We start from the raw sequence: 25,220 nt of genomic DNA on the forward strand, positions 1-25,220 counted from the left end.
TGTGAGCACTCCACAGGTCGCAATTTTCAAGATAATTTGATGAAATTTGAAAGATACTCTTTTTTTGACCTATTGAAAATGGTTAAAATCTGTCTATTTTTTCGTATAAACCCCATACAACCGTACCCCCCGAATAGGGCTTTTGAGCACGTAAATATGTTAAATCTTCTTGTATCACTTCAAAAATCGGCAAAACTACCTCTACCAAGATTTATAAGGATATGACCATATTAAACCCCCGCCTCCATACAACCCCTCTTTCAGGAAATCCCTTTTTTGTCAACAAATTATTAAAATAATTCTGAATTAAGGTAAAAATGAAATTAAATACTTTATTATTAAAAAAAATCAAAATTTGCAACATGATCACTGGTGTAGGGTATCTATACATTCATACTTGTTATACTATATGTAAAATTGATTTAAACTTGAATGATTTTCGGAAAAAGGCGTTCTATAGTTAATATTAGAATCAGTCGAATCTCAAAGCTATTCTGAACATTTTAAGCCAGGTATGAACGCAAAGGCATTTTCCAAAGGGAAACTCTTATAGGGGTCAAATTTGACCCGATGTTGATCATAATATGCAGAATAATTTCTAGCTACATAAAACTAACTCTGTATATTCTGATTTCACTTAGCGCGCATTTTTAAGAGAGATACATACATACATACATATGTAGGTAAAATCGTGGACTAATGGAGCATATTTTGGAATAAATATATCTACTTAGGTCCATTCTCATCTGGTCCTATCGTGCCTTCAAAATACTTTTTAGAATCTGATAAGATTTTAAATTAAATTTGACTTGTAAAAAGTACTGAAAGAATACTGCTTTAAAAAGCCTACGGACACAATTTAACAAAATTCAGATACTTCTTTAAATTGTTTTGCGTCACACTAGGTTTTTAAAACATCTCGAATCCGTCAAAAACTCCGGTTTCTTTAAATCTTGATGGAGAAATTTGGTCTCACATTTTAAAATTTTTTGGTCTGTGTTAATTATCACTTGAAATGTAATATCCAGATAATGTACATAATTTTACAGCCCTGCAATAGCTCATGGTTTAGACAAGAACCATACGGCTTTACACAATTTGACATACAGATGGCGCTAATCTAAAGAGGAAGTGGATTACAATTATTAAATTAATAATATGAAAATTAAAAAATTATAACAGAAATATGTATACAGATATGTAGGAAAATTAAATTAATAATATTAATTTAATTTTCCTACATTTCTGTATATTTCTGTTATAATTTTTAAATTTTCAAAATTGGCCTAATCATATCAATTTTGATTTAAAGCTGCTGAAAAGAACAAACAACTTTCTGCAACTGTACTAAAGAAGATGTATATGCACCTATATTATCTATAGTATCCCTAGAACTAGATGACAAATAGAAACAAAAACAATAGATTTATAAAGAATTAGTGATTAATATGTATAACTATTCCAAAATAAAAATAAGATTTCAAATAACCAAATTTTGCAAATAAACTAAAATTATCATTTGTCTAAAACATCTATTATATTCAGCACTATATTACCTTTACAACAAGATATAAAACAATAAAATCGGATAAAAAATCGCTAAGTTATAAGCATTTTTCACAGGCCTTAACGTATTAAAAAATAGCTTCGTTTGTTTTTCTTTTTCTTCTTTTATTGTGAACCCCTCTAGTGTTGACATTAGAGCAGCATTAACTAATGCTAACAAGAAGAAGACTACGAAAGTATAACGCTAAACACACCACTAAAGTACAAAGAAATAAAGAAAAGAGAAAAAAAATATTAGCAGCAGTTTGACATGTTTTACCTACAAAAATAGTACAACGAAAATAACAATAAAGCAAAAAACAGGAAAAAAAATTGAAGAAAAAAACAAATAAAGCAAAAAAATATTTCAATAGTCAAACTAATTTCAGACGTAATAGCAGAGAAAAAGAAGCAACTAAATAAAATACAATTATTATTGTGTTATCATCTAAAAAAATAAAAAAAAAACACAAAAAGACTGCAATTATTGTTAAAAAAAAAAGAAAACAAAGTAACAACAACTAAAATAATTCTTCTTTATAATAATTCTATTAGAAATCATAAATCTAGTTTATAATACAACAAAAACAACATATAAAACAATAGCAAATAAAATTATAAGCTGATTATTAAACAGTATACGTTTTATAAATATTATTAAAAAAGGCAAAACTAAACAATAATAAATTACTAAATCATAGCTAAATAAATTATTAGCAACAACACTTCGAGTGTCAACAATTTGTTGGGAAAAAAAGGGAAAGGAACACAGTGCCGCATAAAAAACCTTGAGAAGAAAAATTTGGAAAATTAAAGAAAAATGTTTTAAATAAAACAAACAACCCCTGCAAACTTTAACAATTTCGAAAACAATTTAAAATTGTTTAACGATTTTCTTTTAATTATTCTATAACATTTCATCACTTGAAAATGTTGGGAAATTTCTGGGAAATATTTTTCATTTTCTCGCTGACTTCATTAGGTGGTTCGTTGGTGTTCAGGTAAGTTGAAAACAGAATAAAGTAGAAAATTGTAAGAAAAAGGGGATGCAGGCAGCCGGGTGATGCCAATAAACAAAAAATACAAAATTAATAAAAATCAAATTTTTTTTTAGAAATAAAAAGAAATATTAAAAACAGCTTTGTTTGTTATTTAAGAAAAAATTCTTAAATTTAATGAGGAATAACAAACAAATCATGAAATGTTATCATAAACATTAGGGTGGCTATCAAAAATCATATTTTGAATTTCGAACATAAGTTTTAATTTTGAAATAGTACTAACTTCTTGTAAAAGGTATTTTCTGGGTTTTGATTCGTCGTTTAAATTTGAATATCATTTTAAAGGATTTTAGGTGTTTTACTACAGACTTATCTTGTTAAACCTGTCAGGAGACTTCTATATACTAATCTATAGATTAATCTGAAGAATTGTTTATAGACTATTGTATTGTCTAGTTCATGGATTATTCTATTGACTAGCCTATGTACTATTATATTGTCTAGTCTATAGACTATTCTTTTATCCGACAAGCCTATGGACTAATCTATTTACTAATCTATAGACTAATGGATTATCGATTATAAGTTAAAGTCATTTCATTTTGGCAAGAATTCATGACAATTTTTTATATATGGAATTTGACAGCGTCGGTTCTGAGAGAGAATTGTTTTTATAAGGAGTTTGACTGCGTCGATTTTGAGAGTGAAATGTTATTATATGAAGTTTGACAGCTTCGGTTGCAACCTTATTAGTTGCGCAATTCACGGACTTGTCTATTTACTATCTATTATAACTAATTAGTTATAACTAATTTAGTAAATAGCTAATATATGGACTAATATATTGATGATTATATGGAGCAGTCTATTGACTACTCTAAGGACTAAACTATTGATCAATCTATTGGTTAGGGCGAGTCTGTTAGCTAGTCTATTAACTAATTGACTAATTTAGTAAAAAGCTAATATATGGACTAATATATTGATGAGTATATGGAGCACTCTATTGACTACTGTAAGGACTAAACTATTGACCAATCTATAGGGCTAGTCTGTTAGCTAGTCTATTAACTAATTGACTAATTTAGTAAATAGCTAATATATTGATGAGTATATGGAGCAGTCTATTGACTACTCTAAGGAGTAAACTATTGACCAATCTATTGATTAGGGCTAGTCTGTTAGCTAGTCTATTAACTAGACAGTGGCTTGCTATGTTGACTAGACTGAAGATTAGTATATTGACTTGTTTATGTACTATTCTATTAACTAGTCTATGAACCAGTATATTTACTAATCTATGGACTATTCTTTGGTTTATCTGCCTAACATAGAGACTAGTACATGGACTAGTCTATTTAATAGTCTGTGGATTCATGGTGTATCGTTTATAAGATGAAATCATTTCATTTTGGCACAAATTCATGAAGTTTTTCATATATGGAGTTTGACAGCGTCGGTATTTCCTATTCTATGGACTATTCATTGGTTTATCTTCCTAGTCTAGGTTATAGTACATGAACTAGTCTATTTAATAGTCTATGGACTCATGGTATTCATTAGAAATTCTAGTCTGTTAGATATTCTGCTAACTAGACTATGAAGTACTCTGTCTAGATTAGTATATTGACTAGTCTGTTTACTATTCTTTGGACTAGTCTATTAACTAGTTAAATGACTAGTCTATTGACTAGATTATGAACTAGTGTATTGATAAGTATATGGGCCAGTCTGACTATACTAAAGACTAAACTATTGACTAATCTATGAACTATTGTATTGACTAGGCTGGGGACTTACCTGTTGCCTATTCTAATAACTAGACTATGGAATACTCTATGACTTGTTTATGAACTATTCTATTAACTAGGATATAGACTAGTCTATTAACTAATTTAGTGAACTATCCAAGTGATTTTCATAGTTATAACGATATATGGCAGGGTGGATTTATAAGATTCGTGGATATACATACATATAACATTTATGTCAAAGCCACCCTAGTAAGCCAAATGTTAAATTTAATAAATGTTTAATAATTGTATATAATTTATTTATATTGCGGGGTTTTTTATTTATTCTTATAATTATCATAATTTGCTGGAAATGAATTCAAATTATTAAGTGCAGTATTTTGGCCTTTTAGTATCAAATAATAGCTTTTGTCATTAAATTGAATGTTTTGAAAAATTTATTCAGTCTAACTAGGGGTCCGATTGCAAAACAAATGATGACAAATTTCTTATCACATTGCATTGATTCATACTCGTAAGAAGAACAAAGGCTGAAACTTTTCAGTTGCAAAAAAACATGCACCCTATTTCTAAACAAGGTTATATGTATGGTATTGTACTAAATCACAAGATCTGAAGATTTTTTTCGAACATAACCTCAAATTTTAAATTGATTTCAATTGTTCAAAGATGTTATTAGGTGTATTCATAAAGACCTATTGGAATTATGTGAATTGATTCAAAATTTACTTACAAATTTCGATACTTACGAACTAACATATGAAACCGCAATTTGTAAGAGATTTTGATTCAGTTCCTCTAGTCCTTTAAAAACAATAAAAGTTTAATTAAATTTGCAATATTTTCCTAAATTGAATAAATCTAAATTTAATCTCAACTTAATAACGATTTTCTTCTCCCTTTTAGCGCTTCCATTGATACTGATGATTTACCACCCGAAACCATTAGTCGCCTAAGAGAGATTAAACAAAATATATTCTTTTCGGATGAACTGACATCATCGGAATATCGTGATGATTTAGATATAGAATTGAGTCCACGCGAAAATGTTGAAGACCATGAATGGGATCTGCTGATTTTCACACAACAATGGCCCGTTACAACTTGTTATCACTGGAGAGAAGAAGATAAAAATCACGAATGTAAACTACCAAGTGAAAAAGAATTCTGGACTATACACGGAGTATGGCCCACAAAAATTGGACAATTTGGTCCTTCGTTCTGTAATAAAACCGCAGATTTCGATCCCAATGCATTGGAAAAAATCAAGGATAGTTTAAATGAATATTGGCCCGATATTGATGGTGAATCGAAGGGTGATTGGTTGTGGAAACATGAATGGCTTAAACATGGTACATGTGCCGCCACTCTAGAAGAATTGAACAATGAATTGAAATACTTTAAACAAGGCATTATTTGGCGTGAAGATTATTTGTTGTCGAATATTTTAGGTAGTGCTGGCATACATCCCGATTCGAATAACACTGTGGTGGCCTTACATGCAGCTCTGGTAAATGGTTTGGGTAAAAATCCTTCCATACACTGTTTGTATGACAGTAAAAATGATGTCAGTTATTTGGAAGAAATACGCATATGTTTCAATAAATCTCTCGATGTCATGGACTGTGATGGCGTTAAACATGGTGATGCTGTTTCGGTATCCTATCCCGGTGGCACTGTCATCACCAATTGTCACATATCAAAACCGGTACATTATCCCAGTCTGGTGCCGAATCGCAAAAGGCTTAACGAAAAGAAATGGAAATTTCCCATTGTCAATGTTTATAAGCTGTTACAGTTTATTATGTGGTTTACACTATGAATAGTAGATGAGGATCAGAAAAGCCCAGGAGCTTAAAAAAATGTATAACTATTTTTAGCGCAATCGAAGAGGCATAATACAAAATAAATAAAGGGAAAATTAAAACGCCAATTACTCAGTAATCACGTGCAAAAACAAAGTATTGAAAATTTTTATTTTTTTATATATTACGATTGATCAATTTGGATTGATTAAAAAAACACACAAGAAATGAATCAAGCGAAAACGAATTAATGAAAACTGTTTATTCAACAAGATATCAGCAACGATTATATGTAGCAACTTTAACATTAGAATTATTATGATTTCTTATCATTAACAATTATATTATTAACAATTCTAAACATTTACATAAATTTCAATAATTTTTCTTTGCAATTATCTTTATTTAATATACAACTTACACAATTATACATTATTTTAAGCTAAAACTAAATATTGCGATCAATTGATTATGAACACACACAAAAAAAAAAACATAAAATTATTGTTGTATTGTTTAATAAGAATATTTTAAGTAAAACTAATTATATGGAAATTACTTTAAAATTAATTAAAAATTATATTATACATATTACAATATATATACATATATAAAATTATAACAACAAATAAAAGATCATTTATATGTATATCAAATATTTAAAAATGCAACTTTTTTTTATTAAATTGTTCGTTAAATTAGTAAATTTTTAAGCCATGATCACGATCGTTGCTTTAAAGAGTTATGAATAGAAATAAGTGATCACTGATCACTTTTATCTTCCATTAAAATTCGATTCTGGAGAGAAAACATAAAATCTCAGTTAGTATGGAAACTAAAGACTTTAGAGTTAAATAGGTGTGGAGAAAGAATGGTCAGCGAATCGAAAAACTTTGTAAACCTTGCCGAACCATTTTGTCGCACGAATGAAGGAATTTCAACCGAATATCAACCTTATATAGATCCGTTAAGTCGAGTAGTAAATTGCTAGTGTGATCTGTGATCTGCCAGATCATACTAACATCGGACTTATTCATTCTGAGGAAGCTGTACGCCTTGCAATCCCAAAATCCAAAGGGTATCTTCACCTCTTCTGGATGTCGGAAATTATGATAGAAAGGACATCCGTCTACAAGCTATTATTGTGATTAGGAAGACGGTTGTTGTTGTAATAATCTAGTTGGGGTATTCTACATCAATTTCCAGGCCTAAAAATTGGCCTACTTCAACTGGATGCGTCCATAAATCCATTAGACAAAGTGAAGTAGGGTTGGCTGAGCAGTTGAATATGTGGTGAGTGTCATGATGAGCTTGACCACATGCAGGACATTCGTTGGGGACCGAACCATTTTGTCGCACGAATGGAGGAATTTCAACCGAATATCAACCTTATATAGATCCGTTAAGTCGAGTAGTAAATTGCTAGTGTGATTTGTGATCTGCCAGATCATACTAACATCGGACTTATTCATTCTGAGGAAGCTGTACGCCTTGCAATCCCAAAATCCAAAGGGTATCTTCACCCCTTCTGGATGTCGGAAATTATCATAGAAAGGACATCCGCCTACAAGCTATTATTGTGATTAGGAAGACGGTTGTTGTTGTAATAATCTAATTGGGGTGTTCTACATCAATTTCCAGTCCTAAAAATTGGCCTACTTCAACTAGATACGTCCATAAATCCATTGGACAAAGTGAAGTAGGGCTGGCTGAGCAGTTAAATATGTGGTGAGTGTCATGATGAGCTTGACTACATGCAGGACATTCGTTGGGGACGTCACGGTCTATACGTGACCAGTAGGTATTAGGCCTTTTGCTCCATCCCGATCTTAGTTGCCCACTCTGCTATGGGCGGTGGGCGACCTCCAAGTACAACATTCATACGGTATCCTGCGACCGCGGAATTTATGGCGTCTCTATGAATGTCGTATGCGAGTACTGATCTGATGGATCCTGAACATATCTGCGTATGTTCTCCTCTCATATACGAAGATCCTTCCTGACATGCCTCGGGGGAGTATCCAACTGAGTGATGTTAAAGTTGGGATGACTCCTCCGATGACATTCCAGGAGAAACTGTTTAGTCAACATGACATTGTTTTCCTTGACTGGGAGGACCTTCGTTTCCTCGTTCCGAGGTGATTTGTAGGCAGCCCGTTACTGTCCTTAGGGCGGCATTTTGGCAGCTTTGAATGTTCCTCCACTGGGTATCACGTAGCAGCATAATTATCCACTGACCAACCAATCACTTTATATGTAGCTAACAAGGTTTCTTTATCCATACCCCAAGTGCTGCCGGCTAGCGCTTTGATGATCTTGTTTCTACTTCACAGTTTGTGCGTGATTGCAGTGGCGTTAGCTGAGGGGTCATATGTGACCCCAAGATTTCTGGGTGGTGCACGGTCAGAATTTGGATTCCATCGACCAAGGGTTAGGAAGACGGTAGTATATGTATATTGGATTTGGTGTTTTCACTGTAAATCTCCTAGTTTAGAGCGATCCGTTTAACAGCAGACACCTGTATGGATTTGCCCTTCTGTAAGCAATGTTTCACAGTTCTCAACAATGTCTGTTTCAGGAATGAGATCGGTCGTGCTCTCGAACCTCTTACATTCGTTTCGATCGTGGTAATGTCCGGTAAAGTTTCTAAAACTTGGATCCAAATACACCTGAGTAACATAGACGCAGTCTACGTAGTAAGCAGATCTAAATCCATTATCGTCCGTAGGATGTTATTAATTGTAGTTCACCCCTTGTAAAAGCGATAAAATCTAAACCAAATTGTAACGATTATCTCTGTGATACCCTCCCAATTCTCCCCATATCGGTTCTTATAAAGTATTCGTTATATCAGGTGGAAAATGCGAGTGCAATCACAATAGGTACACTAGGAAAAACTATCCTAAATCTCCTAAAGGTAAACTTTCACATACTTTTACTTGATTATATATTATTTAAAGCGATTTTTTTCTTAAATATTAATTTTGTTGCAAATTGTTTAAATTAGATACTAAATAATTATTATTTACTTAGCACTTAAACATAAAATGTGTGAATTTTAGCAAATTTGTCACTTGAGTTCCGTTATACTCTTGCGATTTTCAAACAAGAATATAAAAACCGCTATTAGAAATAATATAACTAAATCATAAAGATAAATTTAAAGACAAAATAAGATAAAAAAGAAATATTATTATAAAAGATGGATGGTAGGTTAAATTGAAATTATAAGAATTTGAGGTGTTTTAAAAGAAACTTGTGAAATTTTCTCACAAAAATTAACTCTCATATTTACTTTAGGCTAAAATTTTAGCAAAAAATAGTAGAAAAATGAAGATTTTGATACTAAAAGTGGTAAAAGTTAAAGAAAAAATTAATTTTATAATTATTAAAAAAAAACAATTTCCTATCTTCCAGATCATACTTTTATTGGGCGTTAACGGAATTCGCAGTGAATGTGATGTGTGTCAAAGTACTAATTTTGTCGCCTGTCATAAGGAAAACGAATATTCGTTATGTATCAATGGTTAGTTACAGTTTAATATTTAAATTTTAAGATAGTTAAAGGAATATGTTTAATTTTTATAGGTGTGCCCACCGAAGATTTTATAACATGTCCTGAAAATTATGTTTGCACTCCCGATCCTTATGTTTGTTATCCCCTGCCTGAGGCCAAACCCAGTTGTGTGCGCCACACCCATTTGTGTGGTGTTTGTAGTGAGAATAAGGTATATGCTTGTATAAATGAGACAACAATTGCCTTTTGCTATGGCGAAGATAAACCTGTCGAAGGTGCCGATGTTTCCTATTGTTTGGGAGATACTGTATGCGATATTTATAGTACAAAAGGATTTTGTACTGAAAGTTATTTGGCTAAGGTATATATGTTTCGGAGGGGAAGTATTGATTTAATATTTGATTAAAAATTTAATTAAAATCTTTCAGCCAAGTTGTGTAACGAATCCAAATGATTATGATTACGATGATCCGGTAACAGTAACCACAACTGCAGAACCAACAACGACAAGCACAACAACGGAACCAACTACTACAACTACTAAGGCAACTACAACAACGACCACTACAGAAACGACAACTACAACCACAACAACGCAGCCAACTACAACAACCACAACGACAGAACCAACTACTACAACTACTGAGGCAACTACAACCACTACGCAGCCAACTACAACGACAGAACAAACTACTACAACCACGACCACTACCGAACCGACAACTACAACCACAACAACGGAGCCAACTACAACAACCACTACGACAGAACCAACTACTACAACTACAACCACAACAACTGAGCCAACTACAACAACCACTACGACAGAACCAACTACTACAACCACAACAACGGAGCCAACAACTACTACTACAACTGAACCGACAACTACAACCACTACAACCACAACAACTGAGCCAACTACGACAACCACAACAACTGAGCCAACTACGACAACCACAACTACAGAATCAACTACTACAACCACAACTACCGAACCAACTACTACAACCACAACTACTGAATCAACTACTACTACTACTACAGAACCGACAACAACGAGCACAACAACAACTAAACCCTCTGGTCCCGTTGATCCGGAAGTTTTTTGCAAAGATGCCGCAACAACTGGTTCATTTTATGCAGGCGATCCAAAATGCACTACGTAAGTACACATAATATACACATTTTGTGAAAAGGACTTTACAATTAGGGTTTTTGATGTGACGATCTTGTATTTTGTTGATCTTGTATTTGGAAAATATACTGCTGATCTTTAATACGACTGTTATATTTAATTTTTTTACAGTTTCGTTTTGTGCTACGAGATGAGCAAAACAATTCATGGAATGATTAAGAAATGTCCAAGTAATCAATATTTTCCACCGGGTGCAGATAAGTGCTCATCGCATAAGCCAGATATTTGTGTATAGTAATATTAGCATTATATATGATTAAATATATTAAATAAAAGAAGTCTAATTGCATGCAATTTCTTTTGTTGTATAATTTATTTATTGTAATAGAATGGGTCAATTGTGGTCCGATCTTCACAAAATTTAGTGGATAAATTTTGGATCCTATAAAATCCGTTAGTGTGGAATTTTATTTGTATTTTTAGCCAGTTATGAGTTATAATTTATTTTATTTTTAAGCTACTTACTTGTATTTTTAACCAACTATTGTCATAACTACATTTTCTGAATGGGCCAATATAAGTATGCGGGAGTAGGCTCAATTATGAGCCGATTCTTAAAAAATTTATTAGAGAGTTTTTTGTTCTTATACAATTTTCGTCTATTTAATGTTTATTAAGCCAGTTATGAGTGTTAAAGTAATTTTTTGGAAGTGATCTTATATGGTGGGTTAGTTCAATTATGAATCATTTTCTGAAGGAGGTAAATAATGAACCGATCATTATAACATTTGATAGAGAGATTGTTGATCTTATAATACTTGTTCATGTCAAGTTTCTCTATACTACAATTAAGAAATTTATGATCGTTAAGGTAATTTTCTGAAGGGGATCTTAAATGGGGGTAAGGTTTATTAAGGCCATATATCCCCCTTATATCACACTTTATTTTCTATATGCATAGAACTAACTTGTGAAAACTTTTATCGCGATTAATGCCGAATTAACATATTTATGACTCTTTAAACGGTATTCCGGAAAATCACTTGTATAGGGGCTAGGTGAAATCGTAGACAGATATTGTACAATCAGTGTATAAACCTTATCAATAGACCATAACAAATTTAACTCTATAACTCATCCCGTGTGATCTCTATCGTGCCTTTATTATTCTTTATTATCAGTTTTATACATTTTTAATTGTTTTGAAAGGAAGTAAAACAACATTACAACAACATAAAGATTTACAATCTCGCAAACTTTTCTCTCAGGAAATATATAAATAACAAAATTCACATTTGATTACATTTTAATACACTCATGCGAATACATATGTATACCCAGCAAAAACTTCATTATAAAGCTATTATAAGTCACTAATTACTCATTGGAGTTTTAACTCATTATTTTTAAACATCAATGTCATTGGAGCAACTGCTTACCTTACCAACTCACTTACAAATATTATTATTACAGGGAGTTACATACCAAAAATATTGAAAAGAAATCGAATCTGGGTCTCGTGTTAGTCCACTATTGTACTTATTATATAAAATGTTTATTATTGTATGTAAGTCATTATTAGAGTACTTAAAAGTAATGCAGGTATGATGTAGTCATTGTTTAAGTACACGGCATTACCAAGTTTTTGTTGGGTTAACAAACAAGAGTTAATAAAATATCTTATTTGGTAGTCGGATCAAAATTTCTAAGGGAAAAGCAGAAAGATAGATTTATTAACTTCTATGCTAAATGACTATAATTATCTGATGTGTTAAAAGATATGACATATTTCAAAAGTGATAATGAAATTGAATTTGTTTTTATTTTTTACTTAGAATTTTATAGTAAGTGACCCTGTTGGAAATGATAAAAAAATATTAAAATTATAATTAATGAACAGGAAAGTATCCTAGAGATATTAATAATAAATTAGATAATCGGACCAACAGTTGCAATCTAAATATATATCTTATTTATTAATGAAATATCGGGTTGAAATTGTATCTAGTTCATTGATTTATTAATCAAAGGAATAACTTTCAGATAAAACGATAAAAAACCCCAGTGTTGATACCATCTATAAATGTCTATATAAATATTGCACATTTACAAATCTGTATATAATTTTAACAGTCCGAAATGTATTGATTATAGAGCAATCATTATAAAATATTTGAAATTTATTTTTATGTACCTACCAGAAAGTTGACCCTTACTCCCATATAAGAACCTTTTTGCTAAAATATCTTCTTAAATCGTCTTAAAAATACCAGTGTTTGAATGAAATTCTATCCAAAACCTCTTTGCTCGATGGAGTAAATCACCGAAAATGACCTCTTTCGAAAACCCTTCCGATGTTTACATTATAAATTGATATATGATAATACAGATAATCATATAAATCTAATAAATTAGTAAATCGTGTTAATAGTTTCTAACTAGATCGAAAAAGACGTATGTCTATATATTGGGACACTCCTATTTTTTATAATTTTGAAGATCATTTAATGAAATTTAAGACAAACGCTTTTTTGGGCCAAGAGAAGTCCGTTAAAAATTGTTGAAATCTTTTAAAAACACTTGTATTACCATAAAATTTATATGTAACTAACATTTATATAAATATATTTTAATGGGATCGGCCCATATTTTATCTCACTCCGAAAATAAGAGACATATTTGAAATATGACGGGTGTTTTGTAGACCTCAGTTCAAAAAATCCCTATTTTGGATTATGTCAGTCCTGTAGTAAATGAGCGATATGTATATTCTGCATACTTAGGGATAGCGGAGTGGATTAAGCTATGTCCCTCTATCTGTATGTTTGTATTTTATCCCAGTAATTCTATGAGACATAAGTACTTTCGAGAAGTTTTCAGAAATATAAAAGTATTCATTGATCGATCCATATTTGGCAATATAGCAGGCATATAAGGTACAATTGCTAAAAACGTTTAATCGTAAATAAATAAAATATCGGTATTGTATATATATATACAAATCATACAGCGCCATACTTTCCAGATCGGTCCATAATAAGTCATAGCTCCCTTATATCCGAAAATCACTTCAGCGCACAATATTCAATTCAAATTTTTGGAAAGATTAATCACTACGTTTAGAAATGATTAATGTATGGATTTTAGTTTGAATTTCTTTATATACGTAGTCACTTAACAATTCACCCACCAATTTTGGCACCAAAGTTTTCTTGGCATTGAAATTTTACGCATTTCATATACATACATATTAATATCGTGCGAAATTTCGTGTAAATCATAAAGATAAATCGTAAGATAACTAATGAAAACTATTATAAAAGACAGTTCGGGCGTTAAAATATGAATTAGAATAATCTGAGATACCATTAAAGAAACTTTTAAACAAATTTAGCACAAATTTTCAACTCGAAATATAGAATTTTAGAAAAAAAAAATGAAAATCATAATTAAACAATTGGTAAAAATCTTGTAAATAATTTTAAAAAATACGATCAAATTAATGTATTACTTAAGTTTCTTTTAGTGATTTGTGTGGCCTGTGTTCAGACTGATTGTGATGTGTGTCAAAGTTCAAATAATGTGGCGTGTCATAAGGAAAATGTATTTTCTTTATGTATTAATGGTAATTTAAGGATATTTATTGTTAATCACATTAGAAATTAAATATCTTTTAAATTATAAGGCATACCTACCGAAGATTTCATAACATGTCCCGAAAATCATGTTTGCACGGCCGATCCTAAAGTCTGTTACCCCCTGCCCGAGGCTAAACCTACATGTGTTCGCGATTCAAATCAGTGTGGTGTTTGTAGCAAGAATAAAGTCTATGCTTGTATAAATGAGACAACAATTGCTTTTTGCTATGGCGCAGATCAACCTGTCGAAGGTGCCGATGTCTCATATTGTCTGGGTGATACCGTTTGTGATATTTATAGTGAAGATGGTTTCTGTACAGAAAGTCGTCTTAGCAAGGTATGTATGTTTAGAAATGGAATTTTTGGCAAAGAAGAATACATACATATATATAGGACCCATAACTAGTAGTTGTTGAAAAAAGGTTTAATACAAATTGTGATATTTTTATTAATTTCTAGCCAAGTTGTGTTATAAATGATGATACAACAACAGAAACCTCCAACACAGAGTCAACACCCCCGACCACAGAACCATCTACCACATCGACAGATTCTATAACTGAAACTACAGATCCTACAACCATAACTACCGAGTCTATAATCACTACTACAGAGATACCAACTACAACAACATCACCAGCACCAACAGTTCCATCTACACCTCGCGATCCTGATACTATTTGTAAAGATGCTGCTACAACTGGTTCCTATTATGCAGATGATCCCACTTGTACTACGTAAGTAACACAGTTAGAACTGATTTTAAATATTAACATTTGTTAATCGAAAATATTGTTAACTTTGTTATTTATTGTAATTTCAGCTTCGTTGTTTGCTACCTTTCCGGAAACTCGTTAGCTGGCATAAAAAAGAACTGTAAAGCAGGTCAATATTTTCCTCCCGGTGCTAAATTTTGCGCAGCTCCTAAACCAGACTTATGCATATAACTTTATGACATACATATTTTAATTTATATTTAAGTCTAATTATTTACTAAATTATTTAGATTAATTTTACTCGAAATAAAGATACAGTACAATTATAATAAAAACTTTTTTCGGATAGTGATCGTCAGAATTACTTAGTATTGGGGATTAATAGAATGTAAATGGTGATTTTTAATGTTTTCGTATAGTTTGTTCCTTTTATACCCACCACTATATTAGGGAAGGTATTATGGGTTTGCGCTAATGTTTGTAAAACATAAATGGGTAGGACCCAGTTTTTGGGGTCCGAAAGGTACGATCGCAATTTTCAAACTTTGATGAAATTTTCCATGTGCCCGGTTTTTTGGCCAAAGAACGAAGCCTATTAAAAATGGTTGAAATCGGTTTAATATTTCATATAGACCCCATATAACCGAACCAGCCGAATAGGGCTCTTGAGCTTATAATTATACCCTACACTAACATAGTGGGGAAGTTATTATGAGTTTGTAACGCTCAGAATCACTTTCGATTAAGCCATTTTCCTCTTACCGCCCGTGTAAACCTAGTGAACAAGATACAAGATATTTTGATCAATTTTGGACCATAGTTACATGCTTTTACACCCTATTTGAAGTGGTTGCAATGGATACATTATTTTACCTAGCCGCTATACAACTGGACCTTCCGGCTTTCACATCTTAGTACTAATAGGGCTTAGCCCCTATACAAACTCCCCATTTAGTAAAAGTCTAGTTCTATTTGACATGTGTGTATAAAAATATACATTCATACATAAGTGTAAATATTTTTAAATTCTAAAATGTCTTATCATTCTTCTTTTTATAAATTTGTATTCGCATTTAGCGCCATATACGAGGTACAGCTAATAATTAATTAAAAAAAAAAAAAACTACTTAAATTTTTCAGAACTAAATTAAAGTGGTAATACTGGATCTAGTAACCAAAATAAATGATTGTACTGAATCCGAATCTAATTTCAGAATTTCGCCATCATATTAGGTTTTCGAGATATAGTATCCTACAGTTTGAAAAAATCTATATTTTCTCCATATTCGAAGTGGTTTGACAATGTTAAGTCTTCTGATAATTATAACTCTTGGCTTCAAAATAAAGGCTTAATCTCTTTTTTTATATTTTTCTATTAACATAAGGTTTGGAAAAACCTTTATAAGTAAATCACAGATCTTTTACAGATGTTGTTATATAAACTTTCTAAGGCCCATTATATAGAAAATGAATAGACCTAAACCTGTTTGATTTTTATGGATTTAGTTATTCCGCTTGTAATACATATATCTAAATATTAGTCTTAGGCCCACAACAGTATATATATATTATGGAGTCTTATAAGATTCTAAGACGATATAGCTATGTCCGTTCATCGGTTGAACTCACAATAGAGCCCAAACAAATATTATCTACCGATGTTTGTTTATCCACGATTACACTAAGCCCCTATACATGTGGCCTGAAATACATATAATTTTTACAGTCTGAAATATATTCATTATAGAGCAAATGTTATAAAATCTTTAACCCTAACCCCCATATAAGAACACCTTTACGAAATCACTATAACTGTCTAAAAACTACGAAGTTTCTTCGAACTATTTCGAAGAAATTCGATCAAAAATCCCTTTGCTCGAAAATGCCCTCTTTCTAAAACCTTTCTGATGCTTATATCATAAATTTATATATGATAATACAAATAACCTTATAATGTAATAAATTAGTAGATCGAGGTAATAGTTTCCAAATTGTCACCTTCCGAAATTATTCATAAGCTCGATTGCTTAACAAAAGCACAATTTAATTAATTTTTAACTTCTGTAAGCAAATTTTCTGTTTAGCCACGCAAAGTAGTTGCACCCAAATTATATGGAATCATATATATAATTTTAGTTATATAAAAAAGTTTTTTTATTTTGAAAACAAATTTCTTTGTATATGTTTTAATACCATAAAATCTGTTTTCAGTAATAAAAGTTTTATAAATATGAGCACGTCAATTGTAGTAGTATTGCGTAGTGGAACCTTATCAATATGTTCAAATACCTCTTACTCCCCCTAACACTTGATCCACAACTTAATCGTTCATTAATGGTCGAAATCACGTTTACAAACATACATTATGCTATTTTTGTTAACATATCTGTATAAATTTAGACCAAAATTTTTCTAACGATATGATATAAAATCAAATGTTAGTTAAATATATCCAACATTTGGATTCGTATATTTTAACTGATCGTTTCTATTGAATAAGCCAAAAAAGAAATATGAAGAAATTTATTTTGTTAATGGTAAGAACTATATTTTTTATTTAATTTTGTTTTTATATAAGAAATAATAAAATTTATTTTATTATAGTGTCTAGTTCTACTTGCCGCTTATCAGATCGAAGCAGTTTGTGATGATGACTATGATAAGATCTGTGGACAGCGTTCTATGGGAACTTTCCCTTATGATTGTGATAAATCCTGCACCAAGTAAGTTTTTTTATATTGAACTTTTAACAATGACTTAACAGTTCTTTTGTTTCGATAAAAAAAAGTGGTGAATTATTGTTTAAGTGTTAATAAAAAAGGGGTGTGACTCTAAAGAAATTGTTCTGCAAATTTAATTCGATTTTACATAAGTTTTAATAGAATTTTAATGCAAACAAGCACAAAACTATCATCACATAATAATTAACGTTATTAACGCATCCGAAGTCTATAATTTTGGAAATTTTTCTCATATTTTTGTAATTTATGGATTTTGTTTTAAATAGCAAACTTCTCGAAAACTTGTCTGATGGAATGATACAGTATTTGAATCCTACTTAAGGACATAGATATTTTAAGTTCGAAAACTATAAAAATTCAGAATATATACATACTTCATAGGGCCACAAAATCCCAAGAGTTTCTGCCATTTATCTATTTATAAACTAAAATTTAACCAAAATATTGCAAATGATTCTTTTAAATTTCCAAACAATATATTATTTCATTTATTTTCTTTGTTTTTTTCTTATTCTAGATTCATAATATGTTTTAATATGAACGATAAACCTAAGGGATTATTAAAACTTTGCCCGAGCGGACAATACTACGACAGTTCGCATAGAATATGCACTGATCACAAACCAGACTACTGTTCTTAAATTTCAACAGCCATTGTTGCAGTCGATCAACTCTAATAAGCAATACAATCCAAAGGTCTCGTCTTTTGACACTTTTGGGTAGCGGCATTAAAGTAACCATCACAATAATAAACCCAACCCAAATATTGTCCCGATAAAAGATAACAGTAGACATATCTGAAATAAAAAAGTTAAAAATAAAAAAATATTTATAAAAATTTATTAACATTTCGATAATTAGTACTTACTCTCGACATGTCGGATCGTCGGATCTAAAATAACCCGTTTTACCAATTTCTCCACAAATTGTATTGGGATCACGTGGTTTTATTGTAGTGGGGGGTTTTGGGGTTGTGGACGTTGTGCTAAGTTCAGTTGTTGTTTCTGTTGTAGATTCCGTTTCTTGTGTTGTGGTCATGGTTGTGGAATCTGTTGTCATTTCCGTTGTACTTGTTGTTTGGTCATTTGTTGTTGATTCTGTGGTCATTTCCGTTGTTGAGTCTGTTGTAATAAGTGTTGTTGAATCATCCGTTGTGGACTCGCTGGGTATTATACTGATTTCTGTTGTAATTGTTGTAGTTGGAGTTGTTGAAGGTGTATTAATAGCGCATGATGGCTGAAAAAGAAAGTACATAGTAGGATTTTATACAATCTATTAATATATCTATCTATCTATCTATCTATCTATCTATCTATCTATCTAGCGAGCGAGCGAGCGAGCGAGCGAGCGAGCGAGGAGCGAGCGAGCGAGCGAGCGAGCAGCGAGGAGGAGCGAGCGACGAGCGAGCGAGCGAGCAGCGAGCGAGCGAGCGAGAGCGAGCGAGCGAGCGAGCGAGCGAGCGAGCGAGCGAGCGAGCGAGCGAGCGAGCGAGCGAGCGAGCGAGCGAGCGAGCGAGCGAGCGAGCGAGCGAGCGAGAGAGCGAGCGAGCGAGCGAGCGAGCGAGCGAGCGAGCGAGCGAGGAGCGAGCGAGCGAGCGAGCGAGCGAGCGAGCGAGCGAGCGAGCGAGCGAGCGAGCGAGCGAGCGAGCGAGCGAGCGAGCGAGCGAGGAGCGAGCGAGCGAGCGAGCGAGCGAGCGAGCGAGCGAGCGAGCGAGCGAGCGAGAGACGAGCGAGCGAGCGAGCGAGCGAGCGAGCGAGCGAGCGAGCGAGCGAGAGCGAGCGAGCGAGCGAGAGCGAGCGAGCGAGCGAGCGAGCGAGCGAGCGAGAGAGAGCGAGCGAGCGAGCGAGAGAGCGAGCGAGCGAGCGAGCGAGCGAGCGAGAGAGCGAGCGAGCGAGCGAGGAGAGCGAGCGAGCGAGCGAGCGAGCAGCGAGCGAGCGAGCGAGCGAGCGAGCGAGCGAGCGAGCGAGCGAGCGAGCGAGCGAGCGAGGAGCGAGCGAGCGAGCGAGCGAGCGAGCGAGAGAGCGAGCGAGCGAGCGAGCGAGCGAGCGAGCGAGCGAGCGAGCGAGCGAGCGAGCGAGCGAGCGAGAGAGCGAGCGAGCGAGCGAGCGAGCGAGAGAGCGAGAGAGCGAGCGAGAGAGCGAGCGAGCGAGCGAGCGAGCGAGCGAGCGAGCGAGCGAGCGAGCGAGCGAGCGAGCGAGCGAGGAGCGAGCGAGCGAGCGAGCGAGCGAGCGAGCGAGCGAGCGAGCGAGAGCGAGCGAGCGAGCGAGCGAGCGAGCGAGAGAGAGCGAGGAGCGAGCGGAGCGAGCGAGCGAGCGAGCGAGCGAGCGAGCGAGCGAGCGAGCGAGCGAGCGAGCGAGCGAGGAGCGAGCGAGCGAGCGAGCGAGCGAGCGAGCGAGCGAGCGAGCGAGCGAGCGAGGAGCGAGCGAGCGAGCGAGCGAGCGAGCGAAGCGAGCGAGCGAGCGAGCGAGCGAGCGAGCGAGGAGCGAGCGAGCGAGCGAGCGAGCGAGCGAGCGAGCGAGCGAGAGCGAGCGAGCGAGCGAGCGAGCGAGCGAGCGAGCGAGCGAGCGAGCGAGCGAGCGAGCGAGCAGCGAGCGAGCGAGCAGCGAGCGAGCGAGCGAGCGAGCGAGCGAGCGAGAGCGAGCGAGCGAGCGAGCGAGCGAGCGAGCGAGCGAGCGAGCGAGCGAGCGAGCGACGAGCGAGCGAGCGAGCGAGCGAGCGAGATCGAGCGAGAGCGAGCGAGCGAGGCGAGCGAGCGAGCGAGCGAGCGAGCGAGCGAGCGAGCGCGAGCGAGCGAGCGAGCGAGAGCGAGCGAGCGAGCGAGCGAGCGAGCGAGAGAGCGAGCGAGCGAGCGAGCGAGCGAGCGAGCGAGCGAGCGAGCGAGCGAGCGAGCGAGCGAGCGAGCGAGCGAGCGAGCGAGCGAGCGAGGAGCGAGCGAGCGAGCGAGCGAGCGAGCGAGCGAGCGAGCGAGCGAGCGAGCGAGCGAGCGAGCGAGCGAGCGAGCGAGCGAGCGAGAGCGAGCGAGAGCGAGCGAGGGAGAGCGAGCGAGCGATCGAGCGAGCGAGCGAGCGATCGAGCGAGCGAGCGAGCGAGCGAGCGAGCGAGCGAGCGAGCGATCGAGTATCTATATATCTATCTATCTATCTATCTACATCTATCTATATCTATCTATCTATCATCTATCTATCTATCTATATATCTATCTATCTATCTATCTATCTATCTCTATCTATCTATCTATCTATGACTCAGAGAATTATATTATACATTCATATTTACCTCATGCGTCTCCTCCGGCACACAAACTTCTCGAAAATTATAATTACAAACATAACCCTTCGGGCAGGAACGTAAGGAACCCTTTAAAGGAGTATTAGCACCAAAACAATAACCATAAGTAGTCTCATCTAGACAAGAAAAAATCCCATTAGTAGCCTCACAATCATTACAATTATCATGATGACAAATGGGTGAAAAACCCTCCGTTGAAGAATGACATATAAGGACATCGTCTGTACAAAAGCGATTGGCGGGACATTTTGTTATAGTAGAAGTGGGTGAGCCCTGGAAGCAAGTGGCAAAATGTGTTTCATCCAAACAGGCAATATTATTGCTGGCAAAACATTGATTACAAGTGCCCACTAAAGAGGTAACTCCCAATTTAACAACAGCCAAGAGAATCTATAAGAAAAAGTTTTAAAGTTGTTTTTAACATTTAAATTTTTTTTAAGTTTTAATTTATTATTTACTTACTATAATTGTTTTTAATATTTTATGGATAATTAACATTTTTATTGTTGTACTTTAATAAATTTTCTGCTTGTTTTTAACTTTTTTCAATGTTTTTGATGATTTTTTTTTTAATTTTTCTTAGTAATTTATTGTAAATTTTAATAACTTCCCCAACACGTTCCGTCTAATCTCTTTAACAAACTGATGAATAATATTTATTCTAAAGTTTCGAGATTTTTAAGAATTATTTTACCAAAATTCTTAACAAATATGTTTATTAACCGTTAATAAAGATAAAAAGTAATATAAAAATAAATGTTTTGTTATTATTCTTTTTTTTAAGATATATTTCAGCGAAAGTTACTAAATAAATAGTTTATATTTGATATACAGTTAGTCTAAGCAAATAAAACACTTTTAGAAGTTGTAGTTGATTAGGTTTTGGTGGTATATAAGTAAATATTACTTAGCATGCTTTTGTAATTAATAATATATTTGCATTTGACATTAGTTTTTAACACAATCTGTCACTTGATTTCATTCATACACTAATATTTTCTATAAAACCCAGTAGGAAATAGTCCCAGTAAGAATAGTTATAGAACCTTTGAAATACTGATGCTATCTGCCAAAATCTTGATAAAACAGATGCTGAATTCGTTAACCAATGAAAAATTACCTTAAATTTTATTCAAACCCTTTAAAATTTAAATATTTCCTTTTTTTTCTTTCTTTTTTTATTTTTTTTTTTATAATAAAATCATTTTTATTTTATTTTAACAAAAAGCACATTTATAACTCACATTGATTATTATAGTTTTTTTTTTTCTTGTTGATATTGTTTTCATTTCTTCTTATATTGTTTTTTACAAATAAATTAAAACTAAAAAAATAATTAGCAAAAAAATAATATTGGAAATTTGAATGAGAAAAGTTTAAACAAAAATAAATTAAAATTTAAACTTAAAAGAAAAAACAAATGCACTTAACTAAACTATACAAATAAATTTAGGTTTTAAAATAAATTTTTAAAAACTTTTATTTAACTCTACACATAAGTAATAATAATAAGAAAATAATTAATTAAAAGAATTATTTATTGCTGTAAACATTATTAAAATAAAAATGTGTCAATATTTTATTATTATTAAATGAATAATGAATAAAAACTTAAATAAGCTTAAGTTATATAGAAATAATTCATAATAATGGTTTTAAAATTTAATTTTAAAAATTAAATAATGATAAAATTATAATAATATAGTTAGCAGGTGAAGGAGAGTTTTATGGTGAGAGTGAAAGAAATAGAGAGAGAAAGAAAGTGAGAGAAGATTTAACATGAACTGAAATCGAGCTATCAATATTATTTTAAATAACAATCAGGGCTGGTAACGTTAGTACTATTTAACTTTATAATACTTTTTGACTGAAAAATACAACTGCATATTAAGTACTTTTTCTGTAGTATAAACTTTTGTTATTGTGTCCATAGATTTAGTCAATAGATTAGTCCATAAACAAGCCAGTAGGCTAGGCAATAGATTAGACAACGAGCTAGCCAAAGAAATAGTCCACAGACTATTTCATAGGCAAGAACCTTGACTAGTCCTTAAATTACTTCGATATCGTTCAGTATACTAGACCAAGGACCAGCACATAGATTATTCTCTAAACTAGTCCAGTGATTTCTTCCTCGAGTTGGGTTAGTTACTGAATTAGCCCATAGATTAGTCCCTAGAGTAATCCATAGACTAGTAAATAGACTACATCTTAGAAAAGTCCTTAGACTAGTACCAAGACTAGTCCCCAGACTTGTCCATAGAATAGTATATAGAATAATTCATATACTAGTTTATTAACTAGTACAAAGACTAGTCTATAGAAAAGTCTGTTGACTACTCCATAGAATAGTTCATAGACTAGTGAATAGAGCATAGACTAGTCCATAGAATTGTTACTAGACTAGACCTACAAAAATTGAGACTACCCCGCACAAGCGTGTTAAGAGTACTAATAAAGGGACTAAGACTGGTCCAAATATGTGGAAAAAACATACTCCATTTAACATTGTGATGTTCTAGTTGAGGATCGCGTCATCCATATATGAATTACATCAGAGTAATCTCAAAACTACTTTCTTGCTAAAATGACATGAACTACAGAGCCGCAAAATGGTTTCATGTTATGCTGGCTATGGACCATGTTGTTTTAAAAAAAATAAACATAATCCATGCCTGCATAACATAGGACCTCCTAACGGATCATGTACTCCAATCAAGGGGAGTAGTTATGGGATTAACTGAATGGATCATGTACACTAATAATTGAGGGAATCTATACATTGGTCCCTAGACTACTTCATAGGCTAGTGCATAGTCTAGTTCCTAGACTAGACTACTCATTAGAATAGTCCATATAATAGTGCATAGAATAGTCTTTAAACTATCCCCTAGACTGGTCCCTAGAGTATTCCATAGAATCGTTACTGGACCAGTCTATAAATTGGTCCCTAGACTGGTCGATAGATTTGTCCCTAGTATAGTCCATATACTGGTCCGTAGAATAGTTCAAGTAACTAGACTATTGTATAAACTTGTCCCTAGACTTGTGTATAGACTAAATCCTAAACTAGTATATAGATTTGTCTCTAGACTATACCCTTTAAGTCGAAAAACTAGTCCATATAATCGCCCCTATACTTGTTCATAGATTGGTAGCTAGACTAGTCCACAAATGTTTCTTACACTATTTCATAAACTGATCCATAGACTAGTCCATAGATTGGTCCGTAGACTGGTACATAGACTAGTCCATAGACTAGGTCATAGACTAATCCATAGACTGATTCATAGACTGGTCAATATACTAGTCCATAGAATAATTAAAAACCTAGTGATTGAACTATTGTATAAACTAGTTCTTGAACTATGTATGTACTTGTCCCCTACTAAACTTCTAGAATGGTTATTTTCAGGGTCTAAACTTACAGGTTTTTAAAGATTGTTTTGAAATTCCACCTCTCTCTCTCTATCTCTCTCAAAAATAGTTAATTTAGATTTTTAATACAAACATATTCTTTTAACTTTCAAGAAAATAATAATAATTAAATGAATTAAAATATAAATAAAACCAAATTACAATATTTCTGTAACTAAAAGTGTCTGCACTAATATATATTAAAAAAAATAATAATAAATGTATTATATGTAAAAGTAATACGATAATAATAAGAATAAAAAATAAATGTTTTTTTCATTTAAATGTATTTAAATTGTTTTAATATTTTTCTTCTTTTTTTATTTTATTTATAAATTTAAACAAACAAATAAAAATATATATAGAGATATAAATATAAATATATGCATTTTATGTATGTAAAAGTGTATGTATGTATGTGTGGTTTTATGTATGTATATAAATTTCAATGAATGATTTATGTTTTCATTTGTTTTATTAATTTAATTATTTTAATATATAATTTTTTAAATCATTACATTTTCTTTAAATAAGTTTTACTTTGTTTTATTCTCTGTTGTTGTTGTTTTTTTTTTCTATTTACTTAAAAAATAATTTAAATTTAATGTTTAACACCAACTTATATAAAAATTTTAAACTTTTATTATTTGTTTCAGTTTT

At 33.4% G+C, this 25,220-nt stretch overlaps 4 protein-coding genes across 4 annotated transcripts; 3 read left to right on the plus strand and 1 right to left on the minus strand.

Moving 5' to 3' along the window:
• The first annotated feature begins 1,807 nt into the window (after window positions 1-1,807).
• On the plus strand, window positions 1,808-6,165 carry LOC119613009 (ribonuclease Oy). The gene is made up of 2 exons (XM_037968937.1): window positions 1,808-2,546; window positions 5,207-6,165. The coding sequence occupies exons 1-2, from the start codon at window positions 2,476-2,478 to the stop codon at window positions 6,120-6,122; spliced, it is 987 nt and encodes a 328-aa protein (XP_037824865.1). The 5' UTR covers window positions 1,808-2,475; the 3' UTR covers window positions 6,123-6,165.
• A 3,169-nt stretch (window positions 6,166-9,334) lies between these two features.
• On the plus strand, window positions 9,335-15,360 carry LOC119613007 (mucin-2-like). The gene is made up of 10 exons (XM_037968931.1): window positions 9,335-9,459; window positions 9,523-9,631; window positions 9,694-9,983; window positions 10,051-10,787; window positions 10,932-11,054; window positions 11,278-11,287; window positions 14,277-14,385; window positions 14,446-14,735; window positions 14,858-15,135; window positions 15,222-15,360. Exons 1-10 carry the CDS (start codon window positions 9,436-9,438, stop codon window positions 15,343-15,345), a joined length of 2,094 nt encoding a protein of 697 aa, XP_037824859.1. The 5' UTR covers window positions 9,335-9,435; the 3' UTR covers window positions 15,346-15,360.
• Window positions 15,361-17,564: 2,204 nt separating this feature from the next.
• LOC119613010 lies at window positions 17,565-18,697 on the plus strand. Its single transcript, XM_037968938.1, has 3 exons — window positions 17,565-17,651; window positions 17,719-17,837; window positions 18,373-18,697. Exons 1-3 carry the CDS (start codon window positions 17,628-17,630, stop codon window positions 18,494-18,496), a joined length of 267 nt encoding a protein of 88 aa, XP_037824866.1. The 5' UTR covers window positions 17,565-17,627; the 3' UTR covers window positions 18,497-18,697.
• LOC119613011 (mucin-2-like) lies at window positions 18,500-21,788 on the minus strand. Its single transcript, XM_037968939.1, has 4 exons — window positions 21,606-21,788; window positions 21,132-21,533; window positions 18,724-19,091; window positions 18,500-18,652 (listed from the first exon to the last, which is right to left on the minus strand). Exons 1-4 carry the CDS (start codon window positions 21,639-21,641, stop codon window positions 18,529-18,531), a joined length of 930 nt encoding a protein of 309 aa, XP_037824867.1. The 5' UTR covers window positions 21,642-21,788; the 3' UTR covers window positions 18,500-18,528.
• Between the last annotated feature and the right edge of the window lie 3,432 nt (window positions 21,789-25,220).

This window comes from Lucilia sericata, unplaced genomic scaffold, assembly GCF_015586225.1.
Source record: "Lucilia sericata isolate MDLA Ls3-8-SP2 unplaced genomic scaffold, ASM1558622v1 Contig001916F_arrow, whole genome shotgun sequence".
Classification (NCBI taxonomy): Eukaryota; Metazoa; Arthropoda; class Insecta; order Diptera; family Calliphoridae; genus Lucilia; species Lucilia sericata.